Source organism: Anolis carolinensis, unplaced genomic scaffold, assembly GCF_035594765.1.
Source record: "Anolis carolinensis isolate JA03-04 unplaced genomic scaffold, rAnoCar3.1.pri scaffold_8, whole genome shotgun sequence".
Classification (NCBI taxonomy): Eukaryota; Metazoa; Chordata; class Lepidosauria; order Squamata; family Dactyloidae; genus Anolis; species Anolis carolinensis.
Genome location: NW_026943819.1, coordinates 17,818,759 through 17,842,571, shown reverse-complemented (window position 1 = coordinate 17,842,571; position 23,813 = coordinate 17,818,759). Strand labels below are relative to the sequence as shown.

Sequence of the window (23,813 nt, the reverse complement as noted above, 5' to 3'; positions counted from 1 at the left end):
CTTCCAAAAAAGGAGAAACAATATTTGCCATTTTAAAAGCCGATATTTTGCCACTGGCAGCACAATAAATTCAATCACATGGGTGGAGCAAGGCCTCTCAATGGGGTCTGAGATCTCCAACATGGTTCTCCAAAGCGGCATATTCATGTATTAGAAAAACATGATCTATAAAGAAAGAACTGTCACAGCCTTGAGCAGAAAAAAATGAATATTTTAAACTGTTGAGACTAAGATGAGATCATGTGCGGCACTTTAAAAAAAAAAAAGAAAAAAGAAATATATGTTTGAAAGCATTTTGCTGTTCCAGAAAAGATGTGTTTTAATCTTTCTAGTCACTCTGGATTTCCTGTGCAGCAAGGCAGGCTATAAATAGGGCAAACAGGAATGAGAGCTGCATGTGAAAGGAGCATTTCCTGGATTGTAGATTAGATGTACTGAATATAGTTTGAATATTCTAGCTATGTCCTTTGGCTTTTGGATGGTGTTCAACCACTGAGAAATGGAAATGTAATTATATTCATTTTCCTCCATTTGGTTTAAATATTTTGATAGGCACTAATGCAAAGTGATATTAAAAATTAGCCTATTACCTAATAGAAGGACCCAAGTTGGTCTGCGATTGCCAAACTTAACAACTCAGATAGGAATAGCTATGTAGACTCCAGAAGGAAATAATTATATCTATATTCTTTCAGTGACCAAAGACTCACAATATTGAAATGAACAACTTGGGCTCTTTTGTTTTAATTTCATCTTCTCATCCCAATATCATTATCCTTGGAGAAGATGGGAGAATAGTAGCCAATGATTATATTAACAGCTGCAATAATCAGTTACCAATGTGTGGTTGTAATACTTTTAGGTAACTTTATTGTTGGGTTGCAGTGAGTTTTCCGGGCTGTATAGGCATGTTCCAGAAGCATTCTCTCCTGACGTTTCACCCACATCTATGGTAGGCATCCTCAGAGGTTGTGAGGTCTTTTGGAAAGTAGGCCAGTGAGGTTGATATATCTGTGGAAAGTGTTCAGAGTGGGAGAAAGAACTCCTTGTCTGTAAGAGGCAAGTGTGAATGTAATTGACCATCTTGATTAGCATTGAAAAGCCTTGCAGCTTCAAAGTCTGGGGGAATCCTTTATTGGGAAGTATTAACCGGTCCTGATTGTTTCTTGTCTGGAATTCCCATTTTTTTTAAACCTCTATAATAAGGAAAGTAAAAAAAGAACATCATTCAAAAAAACTGGGGAATTCCAGACAAGAAAAAATCAGGGCCAGCAAACACCTCTACTTATATATAAACCCCACTTGCTTAGTTTCCAACAGATCTCACAAACTCTGAGGATGCCTGCCATAGATGTGGGTGAAAAATCAGGAGAGAATACTTCGGGAACATTGCCATACAGCCCGAAAAACTCACAGTAACCCAGTGATTCCGGCCATAAAAGCCTCTGAGAACACATCAACTTTATTGTTTATAGCTATAGGTTCTCACAGTGCAGCATACAGAAACATAATATACAGAGTACATATAAAAAGTCACTAATTAAAATGTCATACAGTAGAGTCTCACTTATCCAACACTCGCTTATCCAACGTTCTGGATTATCCAACATATTTTTGTAGTCAATGTTTTCAATACATCGTGATATTTTGGTGCTAAATTCATAAATACAGTAATTACTATGTTTCATTACTGCATATTGAACTACTTTTTCTGTCAAATGTGTTGTCTAACATGATGTTTTGGTGCTTAATTTGTAAAATCATAACCTAATTTGATGTTTAATAGGCTTCTCCTTAATCCCTCCTTATTATACAACATATTCGCTTATCCAATGTTCTGCTGGCCCGTTTATGTTGGATAAGTGAGACTCTACTGTATTATTTACCTTCATCTAACAAAATCCATATCTAAAAAACAGAGTCAATTTTATAATGAAACTTTCCTTTCTAGTACAAAAGACAGAATAAATAACCCATATTGTAACATAAACAGCTTAAGTAAAGAACTATCCTAACTGTTTCTGCTGCTTGCTTATGATAAGCTTGTGATAAGTTTATCGCCTCTTGGCGTGGTTCCCATTACCAGATAATTGCCTAATGCATAAAGATCAGTGGCCCATGATAAACAATGCTAACGTATCGCTGAATATGTGAAAGCAGGAAAGATCGGAGCAGCTAGCAGCAGTACAATTGTTGCCCGTGGCTTCTGAGACAAGGAAAAGCGGGAAAGTAATCAACCTGTATGAACAGGTGTCAGTAACACTCTAGCTCCAGAGTAATTTCACATTGAGACAGTGTGTGTGTGCGTGTGTATGCATGCCTTCAAATCACTTGTTGATTTATGGTGAAACCACAAATTGCCACTGCCCAGGCTTCAGAGAGAAGAGGCAGACACAGCTCCAACATGTCTAAATCCAGAAGTAGATGAAAGATCTTCTCTCTAGCTCTGACTAAAAGCAGCGAAGACGAGGCAGACACAGCCAACATGCGTAGATCCAGAAGCAGATGAAATATCTTCTCTCCAGCCCAAATGCACCACAGAAGGAGAGGAGGCAGACATAGCTCCATCATGCCTGGACTCAGAAGTATATGAAAGGTCCTCCATCTATCCCAACTGTCACTGCCCAGACCAGGGGTCCTCAAACTTTTAAAGCAGAGGACCAGTCCACAATCCTTCAGACTGTTGAGGGGCCGAATTATCATTTGAAAAAAAAAAACTAACAAATTCCTATGCACACTGCACATGTCTTATTTGTAGTGCAAAACAACAACAATAACAATGAAAGACCAATACAATATTTAAAAATGAAAATAATTTTAACCAACATAAACCTATCAGGATTTCAATAGGAAGTGTGGGCCTTCTTCTGACCAATGAGATAGTCAGGTTAATTAGGATTGTTGTTGTTTTGTGTCTTCAAATCAATCCAGACTTTGGGCAAGCCTAAGTCCAAAATTATTTATTTATTTATTTATTTACTACATTTATTTACTACATTTATATCCCACCCTGCGGTTGCTGTTGCCCGTTTCTGGTCTAAAACTATTTAGTTGTTTGTGATTTCCTCTATTTTTTTTTCCATCATTTTTAAATGTATTTGTTATGCAATGCTTTTGACACGAAATAAATAAATCCCACCCTTCTCACCCCGAAGGGAACTCAGAGCAGCTGTATGTACATACAATATATTATATTATTAGCATAGCAAAATATTAGCATTATATATTACTATATTGAACTATACCACTATACTGTAATATTATATGTAATATATAACATATAATTAATATTATTATATGGTATTATTATTAGTATTATATTGTATAAAATGATATTATTATCAATATCATATGTATATACAATATATTATATTATTAAAACTGATATAAAAATATTATATTATAAATGAGGGCGGGGGCCAGGTAAATGACCTTGGAGGGCCGCATCCGGCCCCCGGGCCTTAGTTTGGGGACCCCTGGCCCAGACTAAAGAGAGACAAGAGACAGACACAGCTCCAACATATATAGATCCAGAAGCAGATGAAAAGTCCTTCCATCGCAACTGCCATAGCCCTGGCCATGGTGGAAGAGAAGCTGAGGCAATATCTCTGAGACTTCATTCCCTGCCTCTCTGCAATTCTCTTTTCCTTGTGTGTCACGTCTTATTTAGATTACAAGCTGGAGAGCAGGAAACTGTCAAATTAACCGTTTACAAGCTTATCTGGGAGCCTTTGTGGTTAAACAGCAGGATATAAATACACTAAATAAATAAATAGCTTCCAAGACCAGACAGATTCTGATGCCTTTAGGGTATTTAGACCATTAAGACAGTACAATCCAACAAAAGCAAATGAAAAATAGATCAGCAAGGGGGGAAATGTATTATTTCTCAGTCTCTGCCATGCTGCGCACATACCATAGAATTCAGAGGCAGGGATTGAGGAGCTGACTCAAAATTGGACCAAATGTTATATGTCATCGTATTCAATATAGCGTGAAGCAAATTCTAAAATTCTCGAAGCATCAGATTTTTTTAAAAAGGAACACCTACTCAGAGTTTGCTTCTCTGTAGTTTTTATTATTTTTATTCTTCCCTGTTCGCTGTAGTTTTTTATTCTTATGTCTCTCTCACCCCGAGTTTTAACTTAATGTTCATGTGGTCCGCCCTTGTTTTTCATTGTTTCCTTGATTTATTTTGTAATGGATATTATTATTTATTGTATTGCTTATTGTGTTGTGATGTGTTGTTCTTTTATATGCTGTTTATATTGTATTGTTTTGGGCATGGCCCCATGTAAGCCGCCCCGAGTCCCCGTTGGGGAGATGGTGGCAGGGTATAAATAAAGTTTTTATTATTATTATTATTATTATTATTATTATTATTATTATTATTATTATTATATTATTCTCTACTTCAATGTAAGATAAAGTCCAAATTATTTTAAATATTTTTAACAGGATGATGCAGGAATACCTTAATGGTATTTATCCAAGTCCAAATTATCTGCTTTCCTTACCAATTTGGCTTTTACGCTGATTATTCTTTATATCATATCCAAACCGTCTTCAGTGCCAAAATGTGTGCCACATAAACAACCTGACACTAATCTTTAATTCAAATAAATAAATACTATTTGATTACTATATATTACACTACTAGGATAAAGGTCATTTGGAAAAGTGAAACATTTTCTGGCTCAGAGAGATCAATCAAAGTGTTTTCGATGTCTTCAAATTCTGGGATTCCAACGTTCCTCCCAAAGTGACCCATATCCCAAAATCCTACTAATCTGGTTTAGGAATTACCATGAATACATCCATATGGACCAAACAGTTATTTTTCCCCTGTGGCTCAGTTTTTCATGGGGAAGAAACATATTTGAGTCGCCTATTGGTGGGGAGGGGAGTAAGATTTAAATGAAATGGAATCAATAAATACTGTTGCTATACAGTGAACATCGAATTGGATCAACATGTTATTTCAGGCTAATGGGTACTGCACTCTGAGACCATCTGAAAGGACACAGTTGCTCTTTCCTGTTTTTATCCAACAACAGAAACTTTAGGTAGATTTCCAAGTAGAGCAAGACTGGAGTATGACTGATGAACATGTTCCCAGGTTTAATCCCAAACCAGCATAGTGAGGTCAATCTACTGCAATCTGAAATATGGGCAATACCGTACACAAACGGGCCAAGAGGATCTATGCCAAGAAAGCATTTGAAGTCCCAGATGTTCTTGGACTGCAACTCTAACACAGCACGGCCAATGGTGCAGAATGCTGGGAGTTACAGTTCAGATGGCCACCAAATACCAATTTCTAATCCACACTATGGTATCTGTCTGCTGTAGTGCTATGCAAATCACCGGCTGCAAAATGTAGGTCATCAGATGTTGGTTAATTCATTTTTAAAAAAATGTTAGCAGATAGGGTTTAACCGTACTTTTGTTTCTAATCTGATATGACTTGCTTTGAGTCCAGTACTGAGAGAAAGATGGGCTGCAAATTATTTCATTAAATTCCTTCATTAAAATAAACTATTTTCTTAAAAACTGAAAATTTAAAAGACAGAAAAAATATATATGGCAGAAAGAGATTTTAAAACACATTAAAATCTCTTTCTGCCATAGTAAACTATGAGCCAATGTCTTGCCTAAACAAAGAGGTCTTTGCCTGCAGGTGAAGCAAGTTGCCAGGTGTCCCTTATTATAAGAGATGTTCATTATTTGAGGGCAGGAAGCTTGCTCCTTATCGGAGGGCTGGAAATCTTTTTCTTTTATATAGACTAAACAAAATTGCAAAAAAAAAACCCTGCAAATCTCTATTTTGGGGTGTGATTCCTTCATAAAAACAGGAAAGCATGCATCATATAATTGCTAAATGTGGGCAACACAGCAGAGGCTAGAAATGGAAATAGTTTGGGATGATACAAATCAGACATTGTTATTGTTATCATGTCACTGCTACTGTAATTTTAAAGAGCCAGTAAACAGAATAAGTTTTAATGTTTCTATTGGAAAGTGCTTGTTGTACTTTTAAAGGCTGTATATTATTTGATGTCAGTCTATGGATGGTACAATAAACAACTAATTCATTCAAATGTGGAAAATATGTTAATATTTTACAAAGGAATATATAGCAAAGTTAATTGCAATCAAGATTTTCACCAATACTGTCACTACAGCAGAAAAAGAAGCAGAGACAGACTATCGAGGGACAATTTTCACAACCTCGGATGAGCCACCTAAAAACCTTTCTCCCTCCTCCTTTCTCACCAAACCCATCTTTGATGATGGTGGGTTGGAGACAAGGCTTACTACCCTAAAAGATCTGAAAAGTTGGTCAGATCCACAGAAGCAGATATAATTGTTCAGAGTCTGGCTCAAGTCGTGCACCTTTAAAGGCCATAAAGAATGTTTTGAATCATGGTTGGAAATAGACTGCTATCCACTGAGGACTGTACTCTGTCAGCATCTGGACATACACATTTACATGAGCGGAAGCCACAGATCTTTACTTTCTCCTTGATAGTCTTTGAACCCAACTGTATAGCACAGATCTCCACACTTCCTGCTCCACTGCAAACTATGCCGCAGGTGCAGCTTGACTGGCAATTGCACTTGCTGGCCTTGAAAGAACTGAACTTTATATTCACAAAGAGGCACTTTTTTCCAACTATTTCACAAAGAGCGACCCATAGCACAATGACACCCAGTTCTGGGTCAAACCGAGACTCAGAGACACAGAAGGAGAATTTGAAAACTTAATTCCAAGCAGCACTAAAGACACTCGTCTTTTATGGGTGGCAAGCACTGAGGAAAGCAGAAGACGAATGGCTGCAAGTAATGAGCTACCTACATCACAGAGCAATATCAGACCATAAATCCTCCCCTCTCCACCAGTTAAAAAAGTCTCCAAGGAACAGCTCTTCATTCTTTCCATCTCTTGCATTTATTTTCTTGAATGATTGCACAAACTACAAAAGCCCCCCAAGTTGCTATTTCCCCAATGCATCCCACAGAAACCACACATCTCCCATTATTTCTTTCCTCTCCCCTCATCTATAACGTCAATGATCAGTTTGGTCTCAAACTCAGCAAGCCAACGGACATGCCCTCCAATGAAGATATGACTATTAAACAGAGTAAAATAAAAGCATCTAAACCTCGACTCTTAAAAATAAGTCATCGGCCTTCAAAATAAAGACATAGCTATAAAATGAATGCAATGGCAATGGGCTCGGGCTGTGGCGCAGGCTGGAGAGCAAGCCAGCTGTAACCAGCTGAAATGAATCACTCTGACCAGGAGGTCATGAGTTCGAGCCTATGTTTGTCTTGTCTTTGTTCTATGTTAAAAGGCATTGAATGTTTGCCTATATGTGTAATGTGATCCGCCCTGAGTCCCCTTCGGGGTGAGAAGGGCGGAATATAAATGCTGTAAATAAAAAATAAAATAAAAATGTTTCCCTAATTATTAGTCAAGTGGTCCCAACAAACTGCAAATATATAGTTTAAAGGAAGAGCAAAATCCAGTAGGACAACTCCAAGCTTTTGTGCCAATAAAGAAGCTCAGCATTAACATCAACATCAAGAAGAATCTGGTCAGCAAGAGATTTCCCTTAAAATATATAGTTGATGCAGATACTAGGAAGGCTTTCACAACATGTGCCTAAACACACAAATTGTCTAAGCATGTCTAATATCAGAGTATTACACTTTGTATGGTGCTACCACACCAAATGCACTGAGATTTCGGAGCCTTGTGCTCCATCAGAAAGACCTCTTTGCATGACTTCCAGCATCAATAACAGAGAAAGTGAACTCTTAGGTACAGTCCCATTCATTCACAGAGTGGCACATTGGAGAAGATCAGACTTCCAAAAAATATCTATCCATCTGTCTATGAGCAAGTTTGGGATTAAAATAGCGACATATTATCATTCTGCTGAAATATTGTAGAACTGAAGCACGGCGTTTGAATAACCACAGTTGGTCTTTGTTGAGGTGGTCTCTCAGTTATAGTCAAACAGTGTTATGTTGGAGAAAGCTCACATGCAAACCTAGGTACACACACATCCAACATTTCCAGGGTTAAAACAATGGCAAACCGTTGCCCTGTAAAACTGAGGCAGAGTACTGTACTTTCTGACAATTTGCAAAGGATCCACCTTTTCCCAGGATGGGAAGCAACTGCCATAGATGCCTGCCTTTCTCACACACAAACCAGCCCCTTGAAAGCCTGCCAAGGGAGGCCGACCTGGAGAGTTCGGAAGCAAGGCAGGTCTGGGAGAGAAGGAGACGCGTCTGGAGGTGGATCCCAAGCAGGATCAGATAGGAAGACACACCGGCGGCAGAGGAGAAAGAGGCACTGCCTTATAAGCTGCCGGAGAATTGATCCAGGGAGCTTTGCGTTACACTCAGCCTCTGGCCCTCCAGACATTTCCAGCTCCAATTCTCAGGAGCCGCAGCCAAGCATGGCCAAGGCTCAAAGTCATCTGGGAAGGGAACTGTAAAGCATCCCGAGGCCCCCAGGCTGAGAAGCACCGCTGTACAGTACACCATCCCTGCCTAATCTGAAGCTCCCCAGGCAACGTGTTCACTACAACTTCCAAAATCCTCACCCGGCATGGAATGCTGTTACAGGCAGTCCCCACGTTACGAACAAGAGAGGTTCTGTAGGTTTGTATGTAACTCAGAACAGATACATTTTTAAGTGTAAGTCCAACTATACACAGAGAGCGAGATAGCTTTGGATAGCACGGGGAAGGGTTAACACTCCTGCAGTGTTCATTTTGCTGCCTGTGCCCCTGTTCAGAAGATTTCACCTCGCGTTCTGTCCCTGTGAGAATTGGATTTTGGAAAATGTGGCTTGATGTGGAAACAAAAATTGGAAATAAATAATAATACTTTGCTTGTTCCCCACCCTATCTCCCTGAGGAGCTTCACTTGAGACCCCCTTTCCCCATGATAACTCTTTCAGGAGTGGACTTCCCTTCTGAGGGATAGATTTCTCTCACTTTCGGTGTTCTCACCCCAGTTCTTAACTATAAGTCAGCTGTTTGTAACTTGCCGGTAGCCTGTATGTACCCGGTTTCCCCTATAAAATAAGACATTCCCAGAAAATAAGACCTAGTAGAGATTTTGCTGAATTGCTAAATATAAGGCTTCCCCTGAAAGTAAGACCTAGCAAAGTTTTTGTTTGGAAGCATGCCCAACGAACAGAACACCAGAGCATGCAGGATCGGTAAATGTACGTACCAGAAAGTGTTGTACATGGAAATATTGGTAGTAACAAGAAATTCTTTATAGGATTCACAGTTTGTCTGGTTATGCTGGTTTATGATGACAACTACTATACAGTGTATAATAAATGTTCATTTTTTTGTTCAACAATAAATGTGAATTCTTCTTCATGGAAAAATAAGACATCCCCTGAAAATAAGACCTAGAGCATCTTTGGGAGCAAAAATTAGGGAAACATGGTATGTATGTATGTATATGTGTGTTTGTATATATGTGTGTATGTGTGTGTATATTAGATATAGTAACAGATTTGGAAGGGACCTCCAAAGGCCATCCAACCCAGCCCCATTCTTAACTATAGAGCAGTTAGTAAATCAGATGTTTGTAACTTGGACACAGCCTGTACTTCTGGAAGGCATGAACTTTGGGCAAGGCAAAAACAATTCTGATCAGCAAGAGGTCTATACAGGATCTCTTCAGTCTGGAATAGAACATGGGACCTCTTCCCACACACACAAAACTATGGTGCCCAATTGAGAGCAACCATTCACTCCACAATCAGGAAAGTCAAAGCTGAGAACTCCAGGGGTTTGTTTGCTGCCAGCACCTTCCCCACTTAGAATCAAAGAGTTGGAAGAGACCTCACAGGCCATCCAGTCCAACCCCCTGCTAGGACGCAGGAAATTACATTCAAAGCAACCCCAACAGATGGCCATCTAGCCTCTGCTTAAAAGCCTCCAAAGAAGGAGCCTCCACCACAGTCCGGGGGAGAGAGTTTCACTGCCAAACAGCTCTCACAGTGAGGAAGTTCTTCCTGATGTTCAGGTGGAATCTCCTTTCCTGTAGTTTGAAGCCATTGTTCCACGTCTAGTCTCCAGAGCAGCAGAAAACAAGTTTGCTCCCTCCTCCCTATGACTTTCCCTCACATATTTTATACATGGGTATCATGTCTCCTCTCAGCCTTCTCTTCTGCAGGCTAAACATGCCCAGCTCTTTCAGCCACTCTTCATAGGACTTGTTCTCCAGATCTTTGAGGTCTCTTTCCTTATCTATGGTCTTCTGATGGCCTTATGGGAACACCTATATGGCCTTTGAGGGTCCCTTTCCTTACCTATGGTCTTATGAAACCATCTAGATAGCCTTTGAGGGTCCCTTTCCTTATCTATGGTCTTCTGGTGGTCTGATGAGATCATCTAGATGGCCTTTGAGGGTTCCTTTCCTTACCTATGGTCTTATGAAACCACCTAGATAGCCTTTGAGGGTCTCCTTCCTTATCTATAGTCTTCTGGTGGTCTGATGAGATCCTCTAGATGGCCTTTGAGGGTTCCTTTCCTTACATATGGTCTTATGAGACCATCTAGATAGTCTTTGGAGGTCTCTTTGCTTACCTATGGTTTTGAGATCATCTAGGTCAGGGGTCCCCAAACTAACGCCCATGAGCCTGATGCGGCCCTCCAAGGTCATTGACCTGGCCTCTGTCCTAAACTTTAGACTAAGGGTTGACCTAAGTCTGAAATGACTTGAAGGCACACAACAACAACAATCCTAATTTTGGACTATTTCATCCTAGTCCAGCCCCTCAACAGTCTGAGGGACTGTGAATCGGCCCTCCACTTAAAAGAGTGTAAGAGATGTTAGACTGTGCCGAGTGTGAGGGGAGTCTCCTTCCTTTTGAAGCCAAATGTCGGGCCATCTGTTGGGAGTGCTTTGAATATACAGTAGAGTCTCACTTATCCAAGCTAAACGGGTCGGCAGAAGCTTGGATAAGCGAATATCTTGGATAATAAGGAGGAATTAAGGAAAAGCCTATTAAACATCAAATTAGGTTATGATTTTACAAATTAAGCACCAAAACATCATGTTTTACAACAAATTTGACAGAAAAAGCTGTTTAATACGCAGTAAAGTTATGTTATAATTACTGTATTTATGAATTTAGCACCAAAATATCATGATATATTGAAACATTGACTACAGAAATGGCTTGGATAATCCAGAAACTTGGATAAGCAAGGCTTGGATAAGTGAGACTCTACTGTATGTTCCAGAATCATAGAATAGTAGAGTTGGAAGAGACTACATGGGCCATCTAGTCCAACCCCCTGCTAAGAAGCAGGAAATCGCATTCAAAGCACCCCCGACAGATGGCCATCCAGCCTCTGCTTAAAAGCCTCCAAGGAAGGAGCCTCCACCACGGCCCCGGGGAGAGAGTTCCACTGTCGAACAGCCTTTCTCACTGTGAGGAAGTTCTTCCTGATGTTCAGGTGGAATCTCCTTTCCTGTAGTTTCCTCCTTTCCAGAGTGGCCAAGGGATTGGACTGGATAGCCCTTGGTGATGTCTTCCAACTCTAGTTCTCAGCAATGGAAGAAAATCAGGGGAAGAGGGAAGCAGGAGCATTTTGGAAAACCAAGGGCAAAGTGGGAGGAAGAATTGGGAAGGATGCATGGGGAGAGGAGGGGAGGGGGCCTTTTCCTGCCTAATCAGGGCCAGCTGATGCCAAGCCTGGAGCCTGGGCTTGGATTTTCCTCCCTGTAGGTTCGGATAGGAGACACAGCGAAGCCTAAGGAAGGGCTGGAGAGGGAGGAGAGCGCGAGACACAAAGGAGCTACAAGTTGAGACCCAGGAGGAGATTGGAAAAGGCTTCCCAAAAAAAAGGCAACCCAAAAATCCAGACTGCAGAGCAACTCACCCTCCGTTGGCGTCGGCAAATGGGGTTGCACGAGAGCGCATCCACCTCTGGTCTTGTTGCAGAGACAGCGAGTGGAAGGGAGAGTGTGTGAGTGCAGAGGGGCGTCTTGCAGCAGCAGCAAAGGAAGAAAATAAGGAGGGAAGAAAGGGAAGGGGGGTCAGGCTGCAAAAGGAGAATCCCCGGCTCAAGTTAGCGTTGGGAGGGGCCAGTGGGCCCGCCCCCGCCTCGGACACGCATGCGCACCGAGGAACCAAGGGGAGGGGGAAACAGAGGGGTTATGGACAGCCCCATCCGCAATGATAATACTCTGGCTGGATCTACACTGCCATATGTCTTGACACATACAATGCAGTTCAAGGGTCCACACTAGAGCTTTATTATCATTATTATTAATTACTGTATTAGTAATATTATATTTTATTATCATTATATGTTATTATTATATTTATCTTTTTTTAAAAACATTATTTATGCTTTTGTTAATACAGTAGAGTCTCACTTATCCAACATAAACAGGCCAGCGGAACGTTGGATAAGCGGATATGTTGGATAATAAGGAGGCATTAAGGAAAAGCCTATTAAACATCAAATTAGGTTATAATTTTACAAATTAAGCACCAAAACATCATGTAAGCAACAAATGTGGCAGAAAAAGTAGTTCAATATGCAGTAATGCTACATAGTAATTACTGTATTTACGAATTTTGCACCAAAATATCATGATATATTGAAAACATTGACTACAAAAATGCGTTGGATAATCCAGAATGTTGGATAAGTGAATGTTGGATAAGTGAGACTCTACTGTACATTAAAAGTGGTGGAACACATTATGTAAGATAGACTAAGTATGAAAAGGAAAGTCAAAGAAGTGTTCCCTAGGAGAAAAAAAAAAGAAAAAAGAAAAGGAAAAAAATAATAATAAAAAAAAGAAAACACACCATCCCCCAACAAAAACGTCTTTAGTAGCGTCTTCCAGATCCTCTGCTTAGCAGGTCCAGTTTTCTTCCTATCTGTTCCTTTTCCAGCGTTGAAGATTATGTTTCCACTGGCCTTGGGTTATTGTTTCTCCCTGTTGTCTAATGTTCTAATAATATTTTTATTTATTTATTTATTCATTTCACTGTTTATTTTTTCTAGATATCGCTCCATTTTACACCAGTCTGTCCTTTGCCTTTTTGTGTTATTCAGTGATACTATTTGTGTCAAAATGTCCATGTTTTTTATATCTAGCACTCTTAGGTACCATTTTTCCAAGGCAGGAGTTTCACAAGTTTTCCATAGTTGTGCTAGGCAAATCCTGGCGGCAGTTACCAAGTATACAAACAGCTTGTTCGTATTGATGTCCATCTGGAAATCTGTATTATTCTGATTATTATTATTATTCTATTTATTATATTTATATTATTATTATTATTATATTTATCAACATCATCTTTATTTATATCCTGCCTTTCTCTCCAGAAGAACTGAAAGCAGCTAAGGACCATACAACCATATAGAGTAGGCATTTATTCATTCATTTATTTGTTTCCAGCATTTATACCCCGCCCTTCTCACTCGGGGGGACCATGCCTGATATAGAGTCATAGAATAATAGAGTTGTAAGAGACCCCAAGGGCCATCTAGTCCAACCCCCTGCCATGCAGGAAAAGCACCATAAAGAATCCCTAGCATGTGGCCATCCAGTATTTTAAAACTCTAAAATCAGGATAGCAAAATAAAGAGCAACACCCAAAAAAGGGGAGTTATTTGTTTGTTTATTTACAGTATTTATATTCCATCCTTCTCACCCCGAAGGGGACTCAGGGCAGATCACATTACACATATGAGGCAAACATTCAATGCCTTGACATAGAACAAAGACAGAAGACAAACGCAGGCTCTGAGCTGGCCTCGAACTCATGGCCTCTTGGTCAGAGTGATTGGTCTCAGCTGGCTGCAGCTGGCTGCTCACCAGCTTGCGCCACAGCCCGACAAAAAACAATCTGGGCCAGCTAATCACCTCCCAACAAAGGATTTCCCCACCCCCAGGCAGGAAGCAGCTAAGCTTTGAAGCTTCAAGGCTGTTCAATGCTAATTAAGGTGATCAATTGCAACATTCACACTTGGACCTTCCACAGATATATAAACCCCACCTGCCAAGTTTCCAACAAACCTCGATAATTTCTTGAGGATTCCTACCATGGATGTGGGTGAAACATCAAGAAGGAAGGCTTCCGGAACATGACTAGACATCCTGGAAAACTCACAGCAACACAGTGATTCCAACCATGAAAGCCTTCAACAGCACATCCAGCCTCTGTTTAAAAGCCTCCAAGGAAGGAGCTTCCATCACACTGAGAGGCAGAGAGTTCCCCTGCTGAACAGCTCTTCTTACAGTCAGGAAGTTCATCCTAATGTTCAGGTGGAACCTCATCTCCTGTAATTTGAACCCATTGCTCCAAGTCCTAGTTTCATAGAATCATGGAATCCTAGAGTTGGAAGAGACCTCACGGGCCATCCAGTCCAACCCCTGGCCAAGAAGCAGGAAAGTTGCATTCAAAGCACCCCCAACAGATTGCCATCCAGCCTCTGCTTAAAAGATCTACTCTGCCATATAAAATCTGGATTATCTGCTTTGAACTGGATTATATGGCAGCGTAAACTCATGATCTAGCTCAAAGCGGACAGTGTGGATTATCTGTTTTGATAATCTGGATTATATGGCAGTATAGACCCAGCCTGTATAACACGATTTTTGTTCCTGGGTAATAAATGTCATTTCCTAATTGATTCTATCATAAAACATGGGAAAAGTTTATTAAACTGCAAAAACCTTGTCTTGGCGGGACATCCTGCTATAGCACGTTTTGCTCTAGTTGTAATATCTCATCGAGTCTCAACCGATTCAGCATAGTTTGCGGCAGCCACAAAAACGAAGTTTCCGGAGTAGAACAACTGCTTTCAAAGTAAGGGCCGCACAATTAAACAGGAAAAAAAAACACTTTCAAACCAGGAACAGAAAATGTTTCAAATCTGGTTACACAGTGTAATTTAAAATAAAATACATTTTTTAAAAAAAAACATCAAGTATTAGTCCCTGGATAAAATGTTTAAAGAAAATCAATGTCGTTAAAATTGCATTTCAAACCTTACCCTCCTCCCAAATTCCCACCACAGCTTGCCCCTCATCCTCCTCCAAATGCATCATTTAGACACACATCATTTTCACAACACAGTAATTGGGTTTTACTACCAAACCAGACACTAAACCAACCCCTTATAAGACATACGGACACATACCAAAATCGTAATAACGGAATGTATGGGGATGCAACGTAACTCATGAAACTCTTTCCTTTGTATTTTTGTAGCAATATGATTTGTAAGATAATCGCATTATAGTTCTAAAACTGTTGTCATTTCTCTTGACATCTGCATGACACACTAACCTGTCGCAACAGAGTTTGGAAAGCACTGGTCTGCATTGACCATTGAAACTGTACTACATAGCAGTTTAGATCCAGCCAGTTGACGAGAAACCATAAAAAATAGTATATTTAAAATGCAACTGTGTGCCACATCGAAAATATCCTTCGGCCACCTGTTCCGCAGTTTTAAAGATTCCAATTGTACAGAAATGTAGCAAAAAATAAAATAAAAAAGCAAGGAGCTGCCAAATCCTTTATTTCAATCTCTGCCATTCTATGCCTTAGCGATATCTGAAAATAATGATCCTATCTGATACGATGAATAATTGCCTGCAGAATTACTGTGCAAACGTCAACATTCATTTGCCATCAAGTTTGCAAAAGAGCATTGTTGCTTCCTCAACTCTGGTGACCTTTAGCAATCAGGACTTCTTCATCTTTTGCTTTATTCAGATTCCAAAACAACTAAAACATGAGGTGTTTTTTAAAAATCAAAACAAATTATACACATGGTATTAACAATTAATGGGTGTCACCTGCACATTTAAATTGCCGGATCCTTGGAAATAAACACAGAAATGTGGCCATCTCATTTTTCTTCAGGAGAAACCATGTCTGCAACATTCATGGTGCTGTATTTTGCCATGATGTTTCCTTTAAAAATGTTTAAAAAACAGTTGTGATCTGAACCCTCAGTGTTTAATAAATGATATGCTTCAGGACAGATCTTGAAGAGTATTTTTTGAATGTTTGGAGCTGCCAAGTTAAAAACCTGAAGCATGCTGAGTACAATTGATGAATTATGCAGAAAGGAACAAACATTGTGAATATGGCAAGCAGAGCAATGTATTGTTAGTCACTGTCACAAGAAAATTACAACTTTCCTGAATTGATAGCACTGACCCATGGTAGTTAAAGTGGTACCCAACTGCATTAACTCTACAGTGTAGATGCACCCCTCGTCTTGAGAGCAGCAGAAAACAACCTGCCTCCCTCTGCATGAACTACACAGACCAAGGCTCCTTTTCTCTTTTAATATCATTGCTATATAGGAACAGTTGGGGATTAGAAGTGTGATCATGACCTTCAACTCTAACATTATAATAGTATAACAGAGGGGAAAATCATGCAGTCCTATATCTGTTGTTGGGCTGCAACTCCCGGCACTCCTCACAATTGAAAATGTTGGCTGGGGATGGTAGGACTTGTAGTTCCACATCATCTGGAGCATCCCATGATTCCCAACCTCTTGTGTAGACATAACACGTTTGTCTGACTGTTGGTAATGCCTTTGTATAAAATTGTTATGTGCTCACATTCATTGTAAACAGTTGAATATTTGCTTTGGCTAGCAAACCTAATCCTTTGTTTATACTTCAGGTACTTATCCATTAATAAAAACTGTTTGGCATGTGCTCGCTTAAAATTAATTTTGTTCATTTTTTTACCTTTCTTTCCATAACTCAAGACCTTTCAATGGACTCAACTAAACATCTCTAGTAGGCCAATAGTCCCATCAAGGGCCTAAATATCCAAAAATATCAGATGTCTAATCTCTTGGAAGCTAAGTAAGGTAGGCCCTGATCAGTACTTGGGTGGGAGATTGGCAAGGAATAGCAGATGCGGCAAGCCAAATTTCAGAGGAAGACAATAACAAAACACCTCTGAATATCCCTTGCCTTTAAAAACCTTATAAAAGCCATGGGGTCATCACTAAAACTATCTATCTTGGGCAGAATATCAGTAATAAAATCCAACATCTTACCAAAAATGATGTATCTTTTTCAAAACTTACCAATCATTAGAAATCAGAAACTATTTAAAGATTGGAATAAGGATATATAAATTTGTATGGAACAACAAAAAACCAAGAATTAATTTTACAAATATGACAGATGAAAGAAAAAAGGGGGGGGGGGGGTTTGGTCTACCAAATTTAGCCCTTTATTTCGACGCCTGTGGATTAGACTGGGTAAGGGATTGGATAAATTTAAGTAATAAGAAAATACTAACCCTGGAAGGTCATGATTTGAGGGCCAGCTGGCACGCGTACCTCTGGTACAATAGGAAAACAGTGGAAAAAAATTTCGGCAACCACTTTATCCGGTCGGCATTATTAAAAATATGGGATAGATACAAACAAAGACTTTATAGGAAAACCCCACTCTGGGTCTCCCCCCTGGAGACACACCAAAGAAGAGAGCTTGGTTGGATTAAATGGCCCACGTATAGGGAAATACTGAAGAGAGAAGGAAATGAACTAAGGTTGAAAACGTTAGAGGAATTAAAAAACAAGTATGAAAACATGACTTGGCTCCAATATTACCAACTAAAAGAATACTATAACAAAGATAGGGCAAATGGATTTGAAGATAAAATAACATTGTGGGATGAAATGCTCCTTAAGCAAAAGAAGACCATAGCAAGTATCTACAAAATTCTATTAGGATGGAGTACTGAAGAGGTATCAATTAAACAATGTATGATAAAATGGGCAAGGGATATAGGAAGAACAATTACACTAGACGAATGGGAAATAATCTGGGGAAAAAAGTTAAATTATACATACGCCTACGACCTAAAAGAAAATTGGTTAAAGATGTTTTACCAATGGCATATGACACCGAAGAAAATTACAAAATTTGCAAAAGATAAGAATATCAAATGCTGGAAGTGTGGGAAAAGAGATGGTACCTATCTACATATGTGGTGGACCTGTGAAAAAATAAAACCCTATTGGAGAGAGATACATAACAAGTGTCAGAAGATTCTAAAAATAAAAATTCCTTTAGTTCCAGAATACTTCCTATTGGGGATGTCCAACATGCAATGGGGAAAGAACGAAGATAAAATATTTACTTATCTAACAACCGCAGCCAGAATAGTGCTTGCCAGACTATGGAAACAAAAAGCAATACCAAATAAAGAGGATTGGATAGAGAAAATATGGGATATAATTAATATGGACCAATTAACCTTTCTACTATCAAGAACACATAACAAACCAAAGACGATGACAAACTGGACACCGGTAAAGGATTGGATGAAGAACAAAAAAATTAAAATACTGTTATAACGCCTAATAACAGACCGAGACAAAGCAACTATCGAAGACAAACGCAGTAAAGAAGGAAAACAACAGATGTAAACATCATCTGATAAGAGACCATTATAGAGAAGAAGGGAAGTCAAGAAAGAAAAGACTCCCAACCCCTCACCCCTTTCCCCCCCCTTTCCCCCCCTTTTTCTTATCTTTGTCCTTTTTTTTCTCTTTCTCCTATTCTTTCTATTTCTGCATTGTGCAAATCCTTCCCTCCCTCCCCCAGTTTTTCTTTTTAACTATTTTATGTTTGCAACACTCAATAAAAATTTATTTAAATTATAAAAGCCATGGGGTTGCCTTAAAGTGGCACGAGGGTGCACAATAGTTACACCACAGTATAGGAGAGTAGTTCAAGACTGCAGTGTTACTAACTGCCCAAGTAACACATTTTCCTCAATGCAGTTAAGCTGCATTATGAAACTGCATTATATGGCAGTGTAGATGAGGCTCTGGTTGGACTTACTTCTGATTGGTCCAGGACTGGATGGCAATACCAGGCAGTTACTACTCTGACAAACACTGTAGTTTTTCTTCCTCTTCCTTCTTTTTAATGAAGAAATACCTAAAATTAGCAAAAGATGGATGATGATGGATAATACATCCAAAAGCATCCAGCAGTAGTATCAATTAATGACTCACACTTTGTGTTTATATTTTTCCCCCTTGAAATGTATACTCCTTTGACAAAGCTCCACCAAACCACAAGGGAAGCCTTTAATCCAATATTAAAAAAAACAAACAATAAAACCACAGCAGAACACATCTTCAAAAACTGACAACAGAAAGCAAAACTTCTGAAGAGCCACAATGAAAGAGCTTCAGGTCATTACTAAATGGGCCATTTCCCATGGCAAATTAATCATCAGGCATTAAAATTCAAGCTTGCCCCCCAAAATCTGCTAGAATAATGTTTTGTAGTTTACAAGTTTTGCTATTCTGCCAGAAATGCTAGTTACAGCATAGCAATTGAATTAATGGCATTGAATGCCATAGCTAATCCAGTAATGGTATACCACTGAATTAATGGAACTGGTGCAGGATTTTGGGAGAGGAATGTATATTCATTATGTCATCATATATTTCATACCTTTTTATTCTTATGCTCCATCCAGACTCAGTCCGCTGCCACACATTATTGGCTATAAATGGCTGGACTTGATGGGAACTGGAGTTCAACAACATCTGAAAAGCCACAGGCTTTCTGCTCTGCTGGAAATGTTTGGGGATACCAAACAATGCTCCATTAAAAAAGAGGGATGACACTGATGAATCCAGAACACTGCCTTTTATTGGTATGAATAATGAACAAAACTGTTCCAGAAGTAACAAGAATGGGGAAAAAAAACAACTTTGTACAAAACCATAAACAAGGTGTCTTCAAGATTGAAAATACAAAATGATACCTAGAAAACGTATACAACATATAGTTGGTTTTCCTGAAAGAGTTTAAACTCGACCTGCTTCCTGGAATTTCTTCAGTAGAGGTTCATCAGCCCGGAGGGCAAAGGTTATGGTCCGCTTCTGATAGTAGTGGGATTCCCCCTCCAGGTTTGCTATCACGTCCGAGAGGAGGTGGGCCCGCTCCACAGAGCACCCCGGTGCATCATAGCCTAGGGCGGTGAAGTGGACATGGAGATGGTAGTAGGATGGGCGGTAATGGAGGTAGATCCGTAACTGAGGCCCAGAGATGTTAAAGCGCTTTCCTATGGCCTCCTAGGGGCAAAACGTAGGATATTAATGCACATCTCCCCAGCATCTATGGAGCATATTTCATTTGAATTTTCTAGAAGGATATCATGGTGGGAAATTTCATTTGCTTGGACGTCACTTTCTTGATCCCAGGAATATTTTATTTGGAATAAAAGATATTATTTTTAAAATATTTCTATCCCACCATATCCAAGAACCTCAGGGTGGTGAACACCAGAATCAATGTAAATGACTTACAATATGAAATAATAATTTTTTTTAAAGTTTAAAAGACATTAAACTATCTAACCAATGAAGACAAGTTAAAAAAGTTAAAACCAGGTACATATTCATATGTAAACCCTACAGATTTCAAGACAAGAATCAACTTGACATCACAATTAAAACAGTCCTTTGGAAGAAAAAAAAAAAGGACCAGTAGTGCCAGAAACACACCCCACAGGGAATTAAAAAGTGCAGATAACTATATTGAGCCACAAAAAGAAAACAATTCAAGCAGTTTTTGAGTATAATCCTGTGTTGATGTGCTGGCATAAGAGTATGTTAACCCAGTGTAGTTGGGTTTTTGAGCACAGACTTAAGGCAAAAGCAACGAAAGCCACCAGAAGCTGGCAGGGAAGGTTTGTCTCCTGATACGGCTTCTGCTAATGTCATTGCAGCACCTGTAGGCATTGGACCAGTTCTTTCTATTCCAGTATAGGTATAATTACCTGCATCAGGTACAGGTCTTTTGTAAATTTAGTGGGACTTAATTCCCATCACAGATCATGCCACTCCAAGCTATTGTGATGTCTGTAGCAAAGTCCAGCAGGGACAAAAAAGCTGGGTGTGAGTGTGCTGACAGAGGTGCTTGCCCTTGCAAATCAATGTTTTTTGTCATTCAACCATGCACTTCGGCCCTAGATCCATTACTACCATGGAGCACTAAATACAAAGAGCCCAAGATACAATCAGAGCCATCATGTACACAAGTCTGCCTCTCTGCCGCCCCAAGAAAGCTGAGTGTGAAGAGCCAGGGTTGTGTTTTGAAGCCCTCTTAATTATACCTTTGCCAAGACTCAGAGAAGAGAAAAAGAAGCAACACATTCCAAAAACTAATCTGCTGTAAACAATTCCTTTGGGTTCTGGGAAGAATCAGACCAAGTCTGCATCTGGCTCCATCTGAAGATCTGTGTTCCAACTTATTCCCCAAAATTCCTCTGAGCCAAAAGGAAATGGGAGGCTGTTTTCGAAGAAGGATTGGTTTGCTTTGCAAAAAAGTGTAATGCTACAGCCTGGATAATCTTGATCCACTTGAAGTAGCTGTTTTCTAAAGTAATCAGCCATTCAAGAGCTCTTGAGCCAACAGAAATGTGCTCAGGGATGTTCTCCCACTCTCACTTCCGAAGCAAATACTGCACTGCTGTTAGAAGGGCAGTTGTAATGGACTGAAGGGCACACATCAGGCAAGCGGTAAAGAGACAGGTTTGCAAAGTGGATCAGTAAAGCTCCATCCTGCCCAGGTTTATTCCAAAAAAAAAAGCCTCACTCATTTTGTAAAGTCCGTAGAAGATTTCTGCTTTGGATGTTTAAGCAGATTCTTGCCGAATTTCCACTTGGATGCCAGCTGCTGCTAGGCACAGTGCCACTCCATTCTGAAAGGCTCCCTGCAACATCTGGTCCCAGAAATACACATTTTATTTTGTCAGCTCTGCCTGGCAACCAGCAATTCATCACTGGGGAAAATAATTGCACCCCGAAGACCAAGCACGGAGGGTGGCGGCGGCTGTAGCAGCCACAGGAGAAGGAAGGAGGGGGGCAGTCTTTTGGCAAGAGAAGTTATAAATCCATATCACTGTTGGACAGGCACTGCTGGGCATGAAATATGCAAAATAAATAATTTAAAAACCCTTCATGCTAAATTATGAAGAGGAAAGCTAGAATTCTTGACTGTTAGCCAGAGACTTACCAACTTGGTCTGTTAACAAACCACTCAGATGCTGACATGGGCAAGTTCCTCTGAACTTCATAGGAAATGAGTGAGCCATTAAAGAGAAGTTAAATTCCCACTTTCCTGCCCTCAGCCCACCACTGGAATTTCTCCTTATGTCAGCCCTGATCTAGTGCCAGCAGCGCAAAAGGCACATCTCCCCACCATCTACACCAGCCTTGTGGTGGCAATGCATGAGCACTGAGTGTGAGGGTGGACTGAAGGAGTCAGCCTTACTCTTGCGCATGTCTTTAACCAGTCCCCTACAAAGGGGTGCACTGGAAAGGGGAAATTAAGACACCTTTTTAAAAAAACTAACCAGGACATTACTTTTAAAGCAATATTCATGGAATGAATATTACTGAGGGCATTGATTATGTTCTTTTTTAAAAAGTGTTGGTATAGTGCTTGACCAATGCAACCAGAAATCTCTCTCTTCCTCCTTCTATCATCATGCTGCTGCTGCCCTTCCTTCTCATAAGAAATATTCCAATAAACAAAAACTCCATACATGCTCAGATTGTGTAGAATCAGGAAAAAAGGTCTGAAATCAACTAAGAGGATACCTACCTTGCCTTCTTGCAAAATGTTCCGAAGCAAAGGCAGATGCTCAGCTGTAAGGTCCCGCAGTGACTTGATTCCTCGGCAGTGGCAGATGGCAATCAAATACAAATCATCGAGCTGCAAAGATTGAAGACATCATCAAGGTTAGAGAAGAAGAGGAAAGAAGGAAACAGCATAACTACAGGATTCACTCTTTAGGCTGAAGAGGTCTATAGCATGATGCCTCTTTTCATTTTGATTTGATTTCATTTAAATCCTTGGGGAATAAAAGTGAATAAAAGTGTGAGACAAAAATTCCAGCATACTTGATGTTAAAATTCTTTCTACCATTACCAGGAGAGGCATTTCAAACTTTTATAATGTAAAAAACTAACAAACCAAAATATGAAAAAAAATCATCTGATGCTATTGTTCAGAAGAGGACATAACTACACAGGGAACTTCAAACCACTGACCTGGTGAACCTAAAAAGACCAGATCGAGATCAAGGGCCTGAAGTACTCCACTTGTAGACTAGGAGGACTGTGGTGATTTCGCTTTGAGGTGTTTGAAAAAAAGATTGAAAAGTCATTTGGGTTTGCTATTCTAAGGTAACAGGTTCTCTTAGATGACCTTCCCTTGACCCGGTTTAACATTGTCTTCCAGAAGGATGAAGGAATATCTCGTTTCCCAAACACTGCCAAAACTTCTCAAGATCATTTAAAGCAGGAAAGCAACCGTTTGATACTGTAAGTTTTGGTTTCTTCTTGGACAGCATTACAGATATTTCGAGACTGGCTCCCAACATTGCTCCTCAAAATAAATATCGGTTCTCAGGAATGAATGAATCATTTGACAATATCAACTTTGTCAGGAATGCTGTTTAGGCGGCTAGATTTCTAGCATTTCCAGAATACTTTTTGGATTCAGTGAAAAAGACTTCAAATACAAACAAGTACAGTCACTCATCTGTGGCTTGCTCAAAGCATGTAACAATAATAAAGCAGGTTAACTAAAATAGTTGTGATATAAAGCATGTTTCATAAAAGAGGCTGCCAAAAACCTAGAAGTTTGATTTAAGAAAAATAAGTGGATCATAGTACAATGATTGCTATTACGTCCAAGGGGTGAACACAATATTT

The 23,813-nt window shown here is 39.7% G+C and overlaps 2 protein-coding genes across 9 annotated transcripts in view; both read right to left on the bottom strand.

Moving 5' to 3' along the window:
- The window catches only part of st3gal4 (ST3 beta-galactoside alpha-2,3-sialyltransferase 4), a 148,890-nt gene extending 136,735 nt beyond the window's left edge, over positions 1-12,155 (bottom strand). For 2 of the 8 annotated variants that reach the window (XM_062960884.1, XM_062960883.1), the window contains exon 1: positions 11,934-12,153. The gene's annotated coding sequence lies outside the window, so the exon portion shown is untranslated. Of the gene's footprint in view, positions 1-11,933 lie in introns of all 8 variants that reach the window. The other 6 variants (XM_062960885.1, XM_008118244.3, XM_062960877.1 and 3 more) reach the window with 5 other exon arrangements.
- A 7,564-nt stretch (positions 12,156-19,719) lies between these two features.
- The window catches only part of dcps (decapping enzyme, scavenger), a 32,796-nt gene continuing 28,702 nt past the window's right edge, over positions 19,720-23,813 (bottom strand). Inside the window, exons 5-6 of the mRNA XM_062960886.1 lie at positions 22,699-22,809; positions 19,720-20,162 (exon numbers count right to left, since the gene is read on the bottom strand). Coding sequence (XP_062816956.1) covers positions 19,896-20,162; positions 22,699-22,809 — 378 coding nt within the window. The 3' untranslated portion in view covers positions 19,720-19,895. The remainder of the gene's footprint in view (positions 20,163-22,698; positions 22,810-23,813) is intronic.